The 15,568-nt window shown below is 43.0% G+C and overlaps 1 protein-coding gene across 3 annotated transcripts in view; it reads right to left on the minus strand.

The window, feature by feature from the left end:
• TRABD2A (TraB domain containing 2A) overlaps nt 1-15,568 on the minus strand; it is a 127,137-nt gene that overhangs the window by 6,668 nt on the left and 104,901 nt on the right. Inside the window, exons 5-6 of one of the 3 annotated variants that reach the window (XM_066604498.1) lie at nt 2,771-2,861; nt 984-1,235 (exon numbers count right to left, since the gene is read on the minus strand). In XM_066604498.1, the coding sequence (XP_066460595.1) occupies nt 984-1,235; nt 2,771-2,861 (343 nt within the window). Of the gene's footprint in view, nt 1-983; nt 1,236-2,770; nt 2,862-14,624; nt 14,726-15,568 lie in introns of those variants that run through there. The other 2 variants (XM_066604499.1, XM_066604500.1) reach the window with 2 other exon arrangements.

The following is a 15,568-nucleotide window of genomic DNA, read 5'->3' on the forward strand; positions in this document are numbered from 1 at the left end:
TACTGTATATTGCCAGCCTCTCTACTGTCGGGACCTATCAAATGTGTCACCTCATGCAGTACAGGTTTTAGCCAGCATATAGCGCTGTATAACGGCAGAAAAAGAGTAAGCCCCCTAGGAAAACCAGGATACACGTTGGATGGGAAAGGGTTAAAACTCAACCTTTGTTATTGGGTATAAAAACCTCACACAAATAACAACGCAGGCGAAGCTGATGACGTCACTGTTTTTTTCCACTCCCGGTGGCATAGTAAGCCAATGTTTTACAGCATTTTTAATGCTCACCATTCATTTAAAAAACGCTGCACTAAAACGGTCGCCTAAGAAGCCCCATTAAATGCCTGACACACTTTCGGGGTCTCCTCTGTGTCTTCCAGTTACTTACATGAAGTGCAGTTCCCTGTCTGATGCTTGTCAGGCACCATCTTGAGGCTGAGGCTTTTTACCTCACACAACTATTAAAAAGCCATTGCGGCAGAAAATAAAAAAAAAAAAATAAACATCTTTGAAAAAAAATAAAAGTAGCACAGCAAAAAAAGCAAAATAACTACATAAGTTTGGTATCATAGTAATCGTACTGAGAATAGAATTATCAGGTCGTTTTAGTTGAAGTTTGTGCGCTGTAGAAACAAAACGCACCGAAAGATGGCGGAATTTATTTTTTTCAATTGGTTTCCGCTCATATGCATGAAGAATAATTTTTCCATAGCACGCTATGGAGGGTTATTATGGTGGAAACTGGGGGCGAAAGCCCGCTGCAGACTCCGCAGCAAAAAACCGCCCGCATGAACTGTTGTAAAATTTTTTCATTAAAATGTTTTTTGTTCTCGCATTTACAACAGTTCAGGGAAGTTTTATGCAACTTATTTATTGTTTTCAGCACCGAACAGCGAATGGAGCCTCTGATGCCATTCTTTGTGCCGCTGGTTGTAGATCTGGCCAGTTACCAGTTTTTGAATATGATACCCAACGTCTGCATTTACCTTTCTTCAATGCGAACCCAGAGGTCACTAAAGTGTCGGTGTTTTTCTTTCTTTGGCTTCTTCTTTTTGTACTTCCTGTTGTCCTTGTCCGTTACATCTGTATTATCGGACATCAGCAGGTTCGGGATCAGCTCTTTCTCTTTGCGTAGATGCATTTTATGCCTGACTTTGGCAGTGGATGTGCCTGGCGCTGAGGACATCGCAGCTGGGGAAGGTGGCGACTTTGAGGCAGGCGACTTTTTACTTTTTCCACTTTTAGAAAGAAGCAAAACCAAATTCAGTCATTAGAAACATTTTTATATATTTGAATTAGATTTCGTAAAAGCAAGTCTACAAACATTGAATTAGGCTGGACACTCGAGATAGACTATATGTAACATCTGCACTGATGGCTTCCCTTCACAACCAGCTGTGCCGAACCCATCATGTAATGGATCCGAAGGACAACCGACAAACCCATTGGCGCTATTCATACTGTCAAAGGCGATGGGATCTTTAATGCAATGTAATCATGCATGTGTGAGCAGCTGTAGGGTGGTTTCACATCTACATTGGAACCTCCAGTCGTAAGTTTGGTCGCAGACTCGGCAAAAAAAACCACCTGAGCGGAAAGCAAATGGATCCTATTATAGTCAATGGAGTCCGTTCGCTGCTGTTCAATACCGTCCTAAGATGGAGCCGTTCCATCATGGAGATTCCCGTTTCGTACTTCTCGAATGGAGCAGGAAAATGGAACCCCCGACGCAGATGTGAAACCACTCTTACATTGACTGCTAGGTAAAACAACAAATGGGCAATAGGGCGAATAGCATAACTTGCTTGGGGAAGATATACCTAAAGCCTACCTAAGTTTTCAGGTCATTTTTTTAAACATGCATATTTTTTTAAACTGGAGATTTTCCACTTAAATTAAACTTTTTCGACTTTCTGGGCGTTATTTCTTTATGCTTCAAGGGGACTTGAAGACGCAATAGTTCAGTAGCCAGGATAGTACACTGCATTCATTACTTATGTAGTGCATTCTACTAAGCCTATAACAGCAGACTATAAGAAACTGCGGGAGGCGGGTCCTAATAGGCCGAGTTACATGGCAGACATGGAAGCCTATGTCAGGTCTCCAGCTGCTATGAGAACGAATTGGTATATGGCAATCACACTGCGCGGGGGCCAATGGGGGACAGAAGAACCCTCCTCCATGTCATCGGCTTACATGCTGCAGCTACTACAGATGGTGGCACGTAAGGAGTTAAACTGCCAGGGTCTGAGGTTTCTCCGCATCCGGCAGTTAGAGCAGGAACCTAGCTGTCAGTAATCATTACCTTAAAATGATGTATGTGCAGGATTACAAGTGAGGTCCGTAAAAAGGCATATTGGCCGCCACTAAGGGGTTAATAAAGATTTGTAGGTATTTTTATAATGGCGTAAATGACTTATTGATTTCCAGGACATTATATAGATTTCTTGAGTGCTTGTAGTGCAATAGGACGGTATTATCAAGAAAGGGGCACCTTATTTGGTTCCAACAGCAAATTCGAAATAAGGAGAAAACTATTGGCCAACACTTTACGGTGATTTTTCAGCACAAAAACTTCATTTTATCGCAAATATGGTGATTGATACTTTTTCTAGGGATCACGTTGGCTATCATAGCGCATTGAAAAATCTGTGACCATTTCAGTGGTCGGCCACAGACAATTCACAATTTTGCCGTATGTTCATTGCAACCTATATGCACATATATGCAGTATATTGGCTTCCCTAGTTTATAAACAAATGCGATGACTTACCTGATGACTGACTTTCCAGCCGGGGTGTGATACGCATCATAACCGTATCGCTTCAAAACATCAATGACCGTATTGTTACCCATGAAATGACCTGCAAAGACATAAAAAGGAATGCATCAGCTCTATCCTTCCTCACGGTGATGGGAGGCTGCTGTGCATGGCCATCCTGGATTAGTTTGGTTTCACATCTGAGCGGGGGTTCTGTTTTTATGCTCCGCTCAGGGAGCAGGGAATAGGAATCCCTGGCCGAACAGGACCGAACAGGGCGGAAAGGACCCCATTGACCATAATACGGTCTGTCCGGTCTCCGCTGCCTGGCATTTTGCCGGAAAAAAAAGTCCTGCATGCAGCGTTATTCCTTCTGGTATTTTGTGTCAGATCTGCCAAGCCGGCTTTATTGTTACACAACTTCTCTATCTACCAATTAATTTCCGTAGTAATTAAGGAGGTTTTGTATTCCATGTCTGACTGTCACTGTGCGGTATGGTGTCCCGGAGGTTGGAGTTTTCCTGAACCAGACAGAAGTGCAAGTTTCCAAAACTGATATTTTTTGTTTTATTTCTCTTACGTTATTTTTACATATAAAGAAAACCCTGCCGCCAGATGAGGAGTGACCAGAAAACGCTGAATTTACGTTTATGTTACGCTATCATGACTATAAACTTTATTTAGTATCAAACATGGCTATTGTCCTGTAGATCAGCTCAACCACTATGGAATGGCAGGTGAGATCTGATATGCCCGGTACTTTACGAATCCGACTTAGTCCTCACTATGGCTTCTTCCATTTTTCCACCATTATCACATCCGGACTGCAGCTTCTCAGGATACTCTTGAATTGAACAAATGTAAAATAAGTATGAGACCCGATATGTAGCACTGGAGGGGAAGGTGGCCGGGCTCAGGCTCACCAATTTTGGCCATGTAATGTGAGTACAGTCACTAGAGAAATCTATAATCCTTGGACAGATCAGCAGGAAAAGAAGATCTGGCCAGCAAGGAACATGATGGCTGATACTGTCAGAGCTGATACTGGCATGGATATCACACAACTGAAAGAAGCAAAGCCGAAAAACATGGAGGAAGGGAGCCTTTAGGGTCACCGAGGGTTGTGAACGACTAAACAGCTGACAACAACAACAGAACAAGTGATGTCATTCAGAGGTTGAACAATCACTTTTCTTTGCTTTGTATGCAAAGTGGAGATTATTGGTGGTTCATTCTATCGTCGTCATTGGCTATTGATTAGGCTTCTGTTAATAGTGCTATGTTTTTTATATTTATGCTGTTAGTTTTAGGCCGTAATATCGGTGAGAGCAAAGGGTTTATTCCTCATTTTAGGGTAGCGGATGGAGCCATACTAATCATTTCTTTTTGACTCTTTGACTATCTGTGCATCTAAAATGACTTCATGCAAAAGCAGAGAAGCTCTAGTGCTGCATGAGCATTCCCGGAGATGAGCTTGTTAGAGAGTCTCCAAGTGTTTTATGCTCGGCTTTGTCTGCTGTGCTTGTCAAGGTACAATACTTGTAGGAGCTTGTAGAAGAGAAGAGTCCTGCTGCTGTCCCAGCGGTGCCGATGCTTCCGATCACATCTGTTAGAACGCTAGTAGAAGAGAAGACAATGCCGGCAGGCGCCGACTCATGTAGAGATGTCAGATACGGTAACTAGAAAACTGCATTTATTTTGACAGCACACAGCCAACCACAGACAACCCGTCTCATGTCTGAACCAGGACTTCATCAGGTCACTAGAAAATGCACTAAACAAAGCAGATTTAAATAACAAAAAGACTGCTACATCAGGTATCTCAGTGGGTGGTGTTACCCTTTGACCCTTGTCTGGCCATAGCCGAGCGGCCAACCTTAGCTTCGTTCTGATTGTATTGTTTCTTGGAAACTTCCAAAGAAATACATTGTGTGATCGGCAACATAAGAGAACCATCAAACATAAATAGATAAAAAGAAACATAATCCATGGAGGAAATTGGAGTAAAGATGCCTCAGAGTAAATAAAATCACTGGAATGATAAGACCTACCTACGTACCTACCTACCCTGTAATGGTACACTGTTCAAACTGTAGAGAAGACATGAGCAGATTATTCTACCATCCTTAAACCCCAGGACCAAGTGCCATAAATGTATGGTGGTTGGTCCTTAAGGGGTTAAATACCTGTAGAGCAAACATCAAGAAAATATTTTCTAAATGCATCATCTTAAAACACTGCAGTTTGCTCCACCTGAATGACTAATGGCTGATTAAGATTGCCCAAAGATTACATACCCCTGCAATGTTCAAATAAGTTTGAGGTTCTGAAAAAACAGGAGATGTTTTGCGTGTAAAAACTCCACCTACTACACCTGCCGTCCCAACAAAAACTTCTGAAACTATTATCTGCTAACAAGATAGGTCTCCCGTATGATGAACCAACACGTACAGTCTTTTTTATTACTTCCGCACTCTTTTTTTTCTTCTCTTCTTCTAGATGGGGGTTGCCTCCATGGTGCTCCCAATGGGTTATTGTGGAGGTGCTTTGCCTTTGCCTATTTGCATACTTTTTTTTCCCAGGGAGCACTATTTGCATGTTTTTCTCCATAATTTCAACAATGTACTATTACAGTAGCTCTTCTTATTCTGTGTGTTTATGGTAAAGTGGATAATTCAGAAAATATGCTAAAAATCACAGCACTACCTTAAAAGTTCAACTTTATTGGTAATCCATAAAAATAACAAAGGTAGTGTCTGCATACAACACGGTTTAGGCGTTACCGCTCTTAGTCATGGCATAGAGAAAAGTGAAACACTTCAAATTTTAAAAGCAACCCTACAAGAGATGAGAAAAACACATATTCACTGAAAAAGCCAAAAATACCTGAAAGTCTGCAAAGCAGACACGGACGCCATAGGCACGATCGCCATAAGGCAGGCACAATCGCCACCGGCACAATCGCCGTAGGGCAGGCGCATTATTGTCTGGCTTACTACATATCTTCAGGGCTTAAGGCCATTGCGCCTGCCCTACGGCGATTGTGCCGGTGACGATGTGTTTTTTTCTTTTTCCTCACCTCTGTGATTTTTTCTACAAGAGATGAGCGAGCATACTCGCTAAGGACAATTACTCGATCGAGCATTGTCCTTAGCGAGTACCTGCCCACTTGGGAGAAAAGGTTCAGCTGCCGGCGCGGGTGAAAGGTGAGTTGCAGCAGTCAGCAGAGGGGAGAGAGGGAAAGAGGGATCTCCCCTCCGTTCCTCCCCGCTCTCCCCCGCCACTCCCTGCCCGCCGCCGGCAGCCGAATCTTTGCTCCCGAGCAGGCAGGTCGAGCAATTGTCCTTAGCGAGTATGCTCGCTCATCACTAAACTCTACCCAATCAAGTGGTATAATACACATCACATGTTGATGAGCACACATGAATTGAAGTAATGTTGAACCCATAAATGCCAGGAGGAGAAGAGAAGAAGAGCGAGGAAAAAAGAAAGAAATGTTGTTGTTGGGCATCAACAACATTATTTCAACTGATGTGTGCTTAACATGTGATGCGTATTATACCACTTGACTGGGTAGGGTTGCTTTTAAATTTTGGAGTGTTTCACTTTTCTGTATACTATGACTGAGAGCGGTAACACTTGAAACACGGAGGAGCTCTTGTGTCCATTTTTTATTGGTTAATAAAGTTGAACTTTTAAGGAAGCGCTGGGATTTCTTATTGTAAATAAATCTTGTTTACATTTTAATTGATCTTTATCACTTGTTTAGGAGGTCATTATTAGAAAATTGATTTGATTTTAGGCATTTTTAATCACACTAATTTCCCTATTGATTATGTTTCTTTTATCTGTTTGGGTTTTTAAAGGGGTTCTGACATGAATAATGTTTTTATGCTCTAGCAGCCATTGTTCCCTGGTGTGCCTAATGGACCCAGGGAACCCACGGTTTAATGGCTGCTAAAGCATAAAAAGATAACACTTACCTTTTCTTCTGTTGTTGTTGACATCAGGGGGGTCATCTCCCGGCAGGTGCTGCTCCTCCTCTTCTGTCTGCACGAGCCGCGCCGCTCCGGGATTGCGCGCATGCGCAGTGGAGAGGTGCCCTCTGACAGGAGTCAGGACGGGCTGCGTCTCCACTGCGCATGCGCAGCACTCCGGAGTTCAGCCGGACGGACGGGCCGCCCACAGCAAGCACTGCTTGTGACGTGCTTGCTGTGGCGGTCCGTCCGTTGACCTCGGAAGTGCCTGACGGATGGACCAGAGCAGGAAGCGGTCTTTTTGACCGCTCCTGCTCTGCTTTAAAGGCACAGAAGAAGATGCCGGCTGGAGGGGACATGCCTGGCGATCGGGCCAGGCCAGGCAAGGTGAGTACAATTTTTTTTTTTGGATGTCAGAACCCCTTTAATGATTCTCTTATGTGGCCAATCACACAATTAACTTCTTTGGAAATTTTCAAGAAACAATCATAACAATTCTTTATAAAGAGTATAAAGAATAAGGAGTCCTTATATGCATATTTCCCAGAGGATGGCCTTATAAGTCGTCTCACACACTTCCAAGGTGTCTCCTCACACACCTTCTAGGGGCTCTCCTTAACAAGAGATAATACTCTTCCTGACCCAAGGGTAAAAATTGTAACACCACCAACTGTGACGCCTAATCGTAATGTGTGGGGATCTTTTTGCTATTTAAATATGCTCTGCTTTATCTATTTTATAGTGACCTGATGAAGTGCCCGTTTTGGGCATGAAACATGTTGGTAGTGTCGTGTCAAAATAAATGCAGTTTTATACTTGCCATATGTGACATCTCTATTTGAGGTAATGCCTGCCAGAGTTTACTTCTCTTCCACTAGCGCCATCCAAAATCACGTGTCTATTATATTATCCCCAATGGTAGACTTTACTAGTTTATTTATTAGAAGCTCCTCCGAATCTACAAGCACAGAGCCTACTTAAAGGACGACACTTGAGCATTATGTCCCCTTGCTTGTCAATTTAGAATTTGTGAATCCTATTGTAATGAAAGGTATCTTTGCAACATAGACTCTTCTACTAAATACTCTGTATAGAATTGACTATAGACACATACCATAAAACTGCCGGTATGCCTCCTGGTAGATTCCTGTGTTCTATTCATCTGGTAATGTGAATAGCGGTGCACTTTAAAGGGGTTACCTTCCCTGTCTGTATGTCCTGTTAGGGATAAAAATGTAATAGAGTGGTTTCCCACATTCAGGACCCCCTCTAGTCAAAATGAAGAGCTACTAAAGGTCCCCATGTACTTTAGAACCCGCTAATAAAAATGGGGCCAGTCAACTCTCTAAGTGTATGGGGGAGGATCAACTTTTCATCATTGGATGATATAGAGAGGTAAGAAGGATTGGGGACCAGTGAATTTCCAAGTTTGATCTTGTTGTTCCCCAGATGATTCGTTGGTACAAGAGCTGTCTGATTGTAGCTTGTCTCCCTAAACATATGAACGCTCGTCAGATCCAACGTTCGTGTGTATGGGGGAGCTGGGAAAAATGGCTGTCGGATGAACAATCATTCATCCGACAGTTGTGGAAACACATAGCGTGGCTCTGATGGACCCAGCTCTAGTACATGGTGGGCATATATTATTTATACATTTATATGAATGACTGGCATATTTTGGCCATGTAATGCGGGCACAGTCGCTAAAAAAATCTATAATGCTTGAACAGATCAGCGGCAATAGAAGACCCGCCTGCCAAAGAGCATGATGGCTGATACTGTCAGAACTGATACTGGCATAGATATCACACAACTGAAAGAAGCAGCGCAAAACCGAAAAACATGGAGGGAGCTCACCTTTAGGGTCACCGAGGGTCGTAAACAACTAAACGGCTAACAACAACGAATGACTGGCATGTAAATATATAACTAGACACAGCTTTCCCATGTTGATAGCCACTGATCTCAAGGGCCGCCAGAATTTGGAGCTGCTGCATTCCGCTGATCAACAGGTTGCGTTTAGAAAAAGGGTTGTAGCCCACATGTAGTTTCAGTTGAGACCGCTCTAGAAACATTTCCTTAAAAATCCACAAAGTCTGTAATTCTTTCAGCCACCGGTCACATGAATGACTGAGCAGCTGCTGAAAACCAAGTCACATGCTGTATGGAACTTCTAGGTCATCTCTTTCTCAGTGACTAGAAATAAACTGAATCATAGTTGTGGCTCGCATGGCTCTCTCAGGGCCTGTATCTGCCCATCCTATCACGTGTGGCATAAGTAAAGTCTACTAATGTAAAATACCTTTAGGCTGGGTTCACACAGGGTGGATTTCTTGCAGTTTTGTTGCGGTTTTTCCGTTGCAGTTTTCCTGCATCTGCAGCAAAACCGCTTCAAGGCCTCATGTCCACGGGGAAAATAAGAATTAAAATCCACAGCGCTTTTCCCGCACGCGGATCCGCGCCCCATAGGAATGCATTGACCACCCGCGGGTATTTATCTACCTGCAGATGGTAATTAAAAAATTTCTGGAGCATGCAAAAAAATGGACATGCTCCATTTTAGTGCGGATCACGCGTGCGGGAGCTCATAGAGCACATAGTTCAATTGATCTCCCGCATGAAAAATAAAAGACAATTACAGTGCATCCGCGGCCCAAATCCGCGTTACAAATCCGCAGCGGATCTGATTTTCCCCGTGGACATGAGGCCCAAAGGTTATTTTTATCTTGCGTCTTTTTCACACTTATTCGGCGCGGAAAATCTGCAAGCGTTTTTTTTCCCGCAGCGCTTTTTTACATTTGCAGTGTATTTTGGTGCAGATTGTGCTGCGTCCATAGGGGTCTATGGACAAAAAAGCGCTGCAGAACAGTCAAAAGAATTGACATGCTTCGTTTTCAAAAACTGCACCGCAGCTGCATTTCCACACTGCGGCAGTGTGCAAAAAAATCCGTCCAGTGAGAACAGCTTTTTGCCCAAACACATTTGCACTGCAAAAGCAGTGGTTTTGCCACAGTGCGGATATGTAACGGCAAACTGTGGCAAAACCGCCCTGTGTGAACCCAGGCTTAATGTGTAGGATATATTATCAATTGCATAACAATCAAAGCACTGCATGAGATTCAACGCCTTTTGACTGTAAATAAAAACATTTCTGTATGATGGCATTGTAAACAGGCAGGCTTTGTGTGGGTAAACTATGGGTTAATAGGATTATCCTGTCCGGATGGGTTTACGTAATATAGAGTGCAACCTGATACAACTTCATTGACGTTAGACTCATTTAGTCAAACTTCTATCTATCTATCTCATATCTATCTATTTATCTATCTATCTCATATCTATCTATATCTATCTATCTATATCTATCTATCATCTATCTATCTAATATCTATCTATCTCATATCTATCTATCTAATATCTATCTATCTAATATCTATCTATCTATCTACCTATCTCATATCTATCTATCTAATATCTATCTATCTCATATCTATCTATCTATCTATCTATCATCTATCTATCTATCTCATATCTATCTATCTCATATCTATCTATCTATCATCTATCTATCTATCTATCTCATATCTATCTATATCCTATCTATCTATCTATCTATCTATCTATCTATCTATCTATCTATCTATCTATCTATCTATCTATCTATCTATCTATCTATCTAATATCTATCTATCTAATATCTATCTATCTATCTATCTATCTATCTATCTAATATCTATCTATCTAATATCTATCTATCTAATATCTATCTATCTCATATCTATCTATCTATCTATCTATCTATCTATCTATCTATCTATCTATCTATCTATCTATCTATCTATCTAATATCTATCTATCTAATATCTCATATCTATCTATCTACCTATCTATCTCACATCTATCTATCTATCTCATATGTATCTATCTATGTATCTCACATCTATCTATCTGTCAGCTAGCAGCATTACATCTCTCCCAAGTTGTGCCATTAGCCGCCTGAATAATCACTCAATCACTGATTTCAAGTGACTGACGGCTCGTGTACATATAGCCAGTTACAGGGCACTGGACAAGAAGTACCTTAGTTGTCACTGGTCGTTTCGTTTCATCTCACTGAAACTAAAGGATTGTTAAGTGGCTTCTCGCTCTGTGTGAACAGGAGTCACTCAATATATAAATGAGTGACTGTCTGTTTACAGTGCTTGGAGGTGGGTGGCCGTACCGATATCCAGCCCGCTCTGCCTCTATTCACTTGAACAACTATCTCTGATGTGTCAAACACAGGAGAGATAGTCGCCGGTATCACTGTCAGGCAGTGGTTGATAGCCGAGGTGGGGAGTGGGGATCATGCGGTGCAACGAGCATGTGTGTAATCATATATGTATATTCACTCATCAGGAGAGCTTTAAACTAGAACAATATGGGAAGGGAAGTGAAAGGCCAGATAAACATATACAGCTAATTAATACATGTGAGAACTTTGCTATGAGAAGTGGAAAGAAAGAACAAAGACAAAAAATTCAGAAGGAAAGTAGAGGAGCAAGAGACACCGATCACAAATTAAAATGTTTCTACACAAATGCACAGAGCATGGGAAACAAACAGGGTGAATTGGAGCTCCTAACACAGGAAGAGAAATATGATGTCATAGGCATCACGGAAACTTGGTGGAATGATACACAGGATTGGAATACAAGGCTTGAAGGATACAACTTATTTACAAGAAACAGACCTAATTAATGTGGAGGAGGGATTGTGTTGTATGTTAGAAAAACAATTAATCTCCACAGAGATTCAAGCTTCAGAGCATGGAAGTTCTGTAGAAACTGTTTGGGTAGGAATACAAGGAGAGAACAACACAAAGGACACCATTGTAGGCATTTACTATAAGCCCTCTGGACAAGCAGAAGATATGGAGGAACTCTTTCTACATCAGATGGCTGAGCGCTCAAAAAAGCATAACATAGTGATCATGGGAGATTTTTCCTATCCAGACATTTGTTAGAAATCTCTCTCAGGTAAAAGTAATGGATCCAATAAATTCTTATCCGCTCTTGGACCTAATTCTTACCAACAGGGAGAGAATGGTTGAGGAAGTAAGGGTGTCTGGGACCTTAGGAGGCAGTGATCATGCTATGCTTGAATTTTGAATAAAAAGGAAAGGAAGACCTGAGAAGACTCAAACCTCAGGGTTGGATTTCAGAAAGGCAGATTTCAATGAACTCAGAAAGAGGGAAGGAAGAATCCAATGGCTGGATGTTCTTAAGGACAGAAATGTCCAAGAAGGTTGGGAAATATTGTGAAAGGAGATTCTCAAAGCACAATCATTAACAAGCCCTAAAAGAGGAAAGAATGGGAAGCATTTAAAGAGACCAGAATGGATAAACACAAAACTTGTACACATGTTAAAAAGTAAGAAAAATATGTTTATTAAATGGAAAAATGGGTGGAATATCTAAAGAAGAATATAATGGGGTCTGCAGAAACAGTAGGGCAACTGTCAGAAAAGCTGAAGCTAATAATGAATTGAGGCTTGCAAAAAAGCAGAAAGTAATAAAAAAGGATTTGGGCTGGTATGTCAAAAGCAAAAGAAAAAATCAAAGATGCTGTTGGATGTTTACAGGTTGAGAATAGTGAATTGGTTAAGAATGATGTTGAGAAGGCCGAATTCTTAAATTCCTATTTTGTATCTGTATTCTCTCAGAAAGTAGATGTAACATCAACGGATCTTCCCTGTGCTATTGTGGGAATAAAAGAATGCAGGTTATCTGTAAGTAGAGAGATGGTGAGGGAATACTTAGCTGACTTAAAGGGGTTGTCTCGCGGCAGCAAGTGGGGTTATACACTTCCGTATGGCCATATTAATGCACTTTGTAATATACATCGTGCATTAAATATGAGCCATACAGAAGTTATTCCACTTACCTGCTCCGTTGCTAGCGTCCTCGTCTCCATGGTTCCGTCTAAATTCGCCGGCAGCTTGCTTTTTTAGACGCGCTTGCGCAGTCCGGTCTTCTCCATTCAGCACGAGCCGCTTCAGTGTGCTCCCCGCTACAGCTCTTCTGCGCATGCGCAGACGAGCTGTCACTGCTCGGGAGCGCGCTGGAGCGGCCATTCTGTGCCTTCCTCTGTTAGAGGAAGGTGCAGAGCTGCCGAGCTGTCCGGAGAAGCCGCCCAGCTGTCCCGCCGTCCAGCTGTCCTGGTAAGTGATGGGCCGGGGGGGCTGCCGCTGCGCCGGGCTGCCGCTGCGATGGGGGGGCTGCTGCTGCGATGGGGGGGCTGTCGCTGCGATGGGGGGGGCTGTCGCTGGGCCGGGGGAAGTAGCGCTGGGCCGGGGGAACTAGCGCTGGGCCGGGGGGGGGGGCTGTCGCTAGGCCGGGGGAACTAGCGCTGCGCCGGGGGGGCTGTCGCTGCGATGGGGGGGCTGTCGCTGCGCCGGGGGAACTAGCGCTGGGCCGGGGGGGCTGCCGCTGTGATGGGGGGGGGGGCTGCGCCGGTTACCTGCTGCCTGGCGGTGGGTGACTGGTCGGCGGCTGCGGTGGGTCCGGTCGGCGGCTGCGGGGCGTCGTGTTGCCATGGAGACACAGCTAGCAGCGTCTCGGGAGCGCGCACGTCGGGCTGCAGCGAGCGACGGGAAAAGAGCCGGCGGCCATCTTGGGGAAACTTTTATAAGTTGCTGAAACGCTGGAACGGTAAGTACGAACCAGCTAGAAATGTCATTTACAGGGGGGCTTAGTAATGTGTATTTAATGGGGGGGACTGGGCAAAAAAAAAAATTCACTGCTTCCTTGAGACATCTCCTTTAAATGAATTCAAGTCTCAAGGTCCTAGGATACTAAAAGCCATAGTAGTTCAGATAGCGCCAGAGGATTAATGGTGGGTTACCCATATTAGCATTTTCCTATCCTTCATGGGTGAGAAGAGCTGCAACGACAATGTAGGGGGTTCTCACAAGGAGAATGATCCCCAAAGAAAAGGCAAACAGAAAGTTTTAAATAAAAAGGTTTGCTCTCAGTGAATATGAAAGAAGATAACCCAAAATGAATCGTCAATCTGGTGAGAAAGAAATCAGGATGGCACTTACTCCGGAGGAGAGGGGTGTATTATACAAGAAGCCCCCTCCTTGAAGTGTCGATTCCTCAGAAGTCCTCCCTCCTCCGGAGTAAGTGCCATCCTGATTTCTTTCTCACCAGATTGACGATTCATTTTGGGTTATCTTCTTTCATATTCCACGAGCGCAAACCTTTTTATTTAAAACTTTCTGTTTGCCTAGAATACTAAAGGAAGCAGCGGAGGTAATTGCTGAATCACTCACCATAATCTTTGAAAATTCCTGTAGAACAGGAGAAGTCCCAGAAGATTGAAAAAGGGCAAATATTATCCCTATCTTCAAAAAAGGGAAGACGTTGGATCCAGGAAACTACAGGCCTGTGAGCCTGACTTCTATGCCGGGAAAAATCTTTGAACAAAATATTAAACAGCATGTACGCAAGTACTTGGAAAAAATTGAGCTATTAACCAGAGCCAGCATGGGTTTGTAACAAGCAAGTTTTGGCTGCCTTCACTTGGTAGTGCACATTTGCCGCTCATTTACCCTCTGCCCCTCCTACTGGACCATATAAATGGTATCCTACCTTCCCTGGTTTTATTTGTAGGCTTAGTCCCAAGAGAGGAGCATTCTGAGAGGTAGGTACCCAACTTTCCCAGGTTGAGATTCACCTGGTACTAGCGTTAGGACCCATCTGAAAGCTTGGTCATCTGGACGTTGTAAGATGGGCCAATGTAATTTGATCACATTATATACCAAGAACCTTGCATTATTTAATGTGTTCGGAGCACTGATTATAGGTATATATACCTCTGATAGTAAATTTATTTTGCATGCTGTTGCCATTTTTGCTTTCTGCTTCAATTGTATGTTGCAGCCATGGTTTAACGAGCAGCTCTATTCTCATCTGCACAAGGAAAGACTAAAAGCAATGGGATGAAACTGAAAGGGAGGAGACACAGATTAGATATTATACAGTCAGGGTGATCAATGAGTGGAACAGGTTACCACAGGAGGTGGCAAGTTCTCCTTCAATGGAAGTGTTCAAACAAAGGCTGGACAAATATCTATGATTCTATGTACAGCTAGTATTAGTTATACATCTCCTGTAAATTGTTATATGGACCCTGCTGGTATAACCTTGGTATCTCCTGTATATAATTATATCTTGTGGTAATGCAGTAGCACTGGGGGTTCCCTGGGAGCAACGAAGGTCCAGACAGAGGACAACGGTGAAACCAAGTTGGTGGACTCGTGTTTTTTTTCTTTGTTGGACTTTGTAACTAAGAGGGTGGTGGTTGGGCAAGACTACTTAAAAGAGCCCTGCTGTGGTTCTATGCAGCATGAACTGGAAGGAACTGACACAAAGGTGAAACAATTTTTGCATGATATAATGTTTGTTGAGCAGGATGACACAGTAAAAGCCGCACAGTGTGCATAGACATTTAATGAAAATCTGCCTAAGAATTGTGTTGCTGACCGTGTGGTGCAGAAAAAGTTCATTAACCCTGAAGTGTCATGTGTGGGATGTGTTTGCTATACGTTGTGCCTAGTATGTGTAGGAAGTCAAAATGTGAACAGGTTTCTACAGAGAGTGCAGTGAACGCCCATGTGGGAGTGTATTCAAATATGCCTCTAGTGAAAGAGAGGAAAAATAGTGAAGATAGTGCATATAGTAGTATAAGTGCAGGAATCCTAGAGAGAGGAGTTACTGCTGGAGTTTCCTGTGAAACTGAAATAGTCGCTAGTAGCAACCAGAAGTCTGCTAGGATGACAGTTAGTGCT

Source organism: Eleutherodactylus coqui, chromosome 5 (assembly GCF_035609145.1).
Source record: "Eleutherodactylus coqui strain aEleCoq1 chromosome 5, aEleCoq1.hap1, whole genome shotgun sequence".
Classification (NCBI taxonomy): domain Eukaryota; kingdom Metazoa; phylum Chordata; class Amphibia; order Anura; family Eleutherodactylidae; genus Eleutherodactylus; species Eleutherodactylus coqui.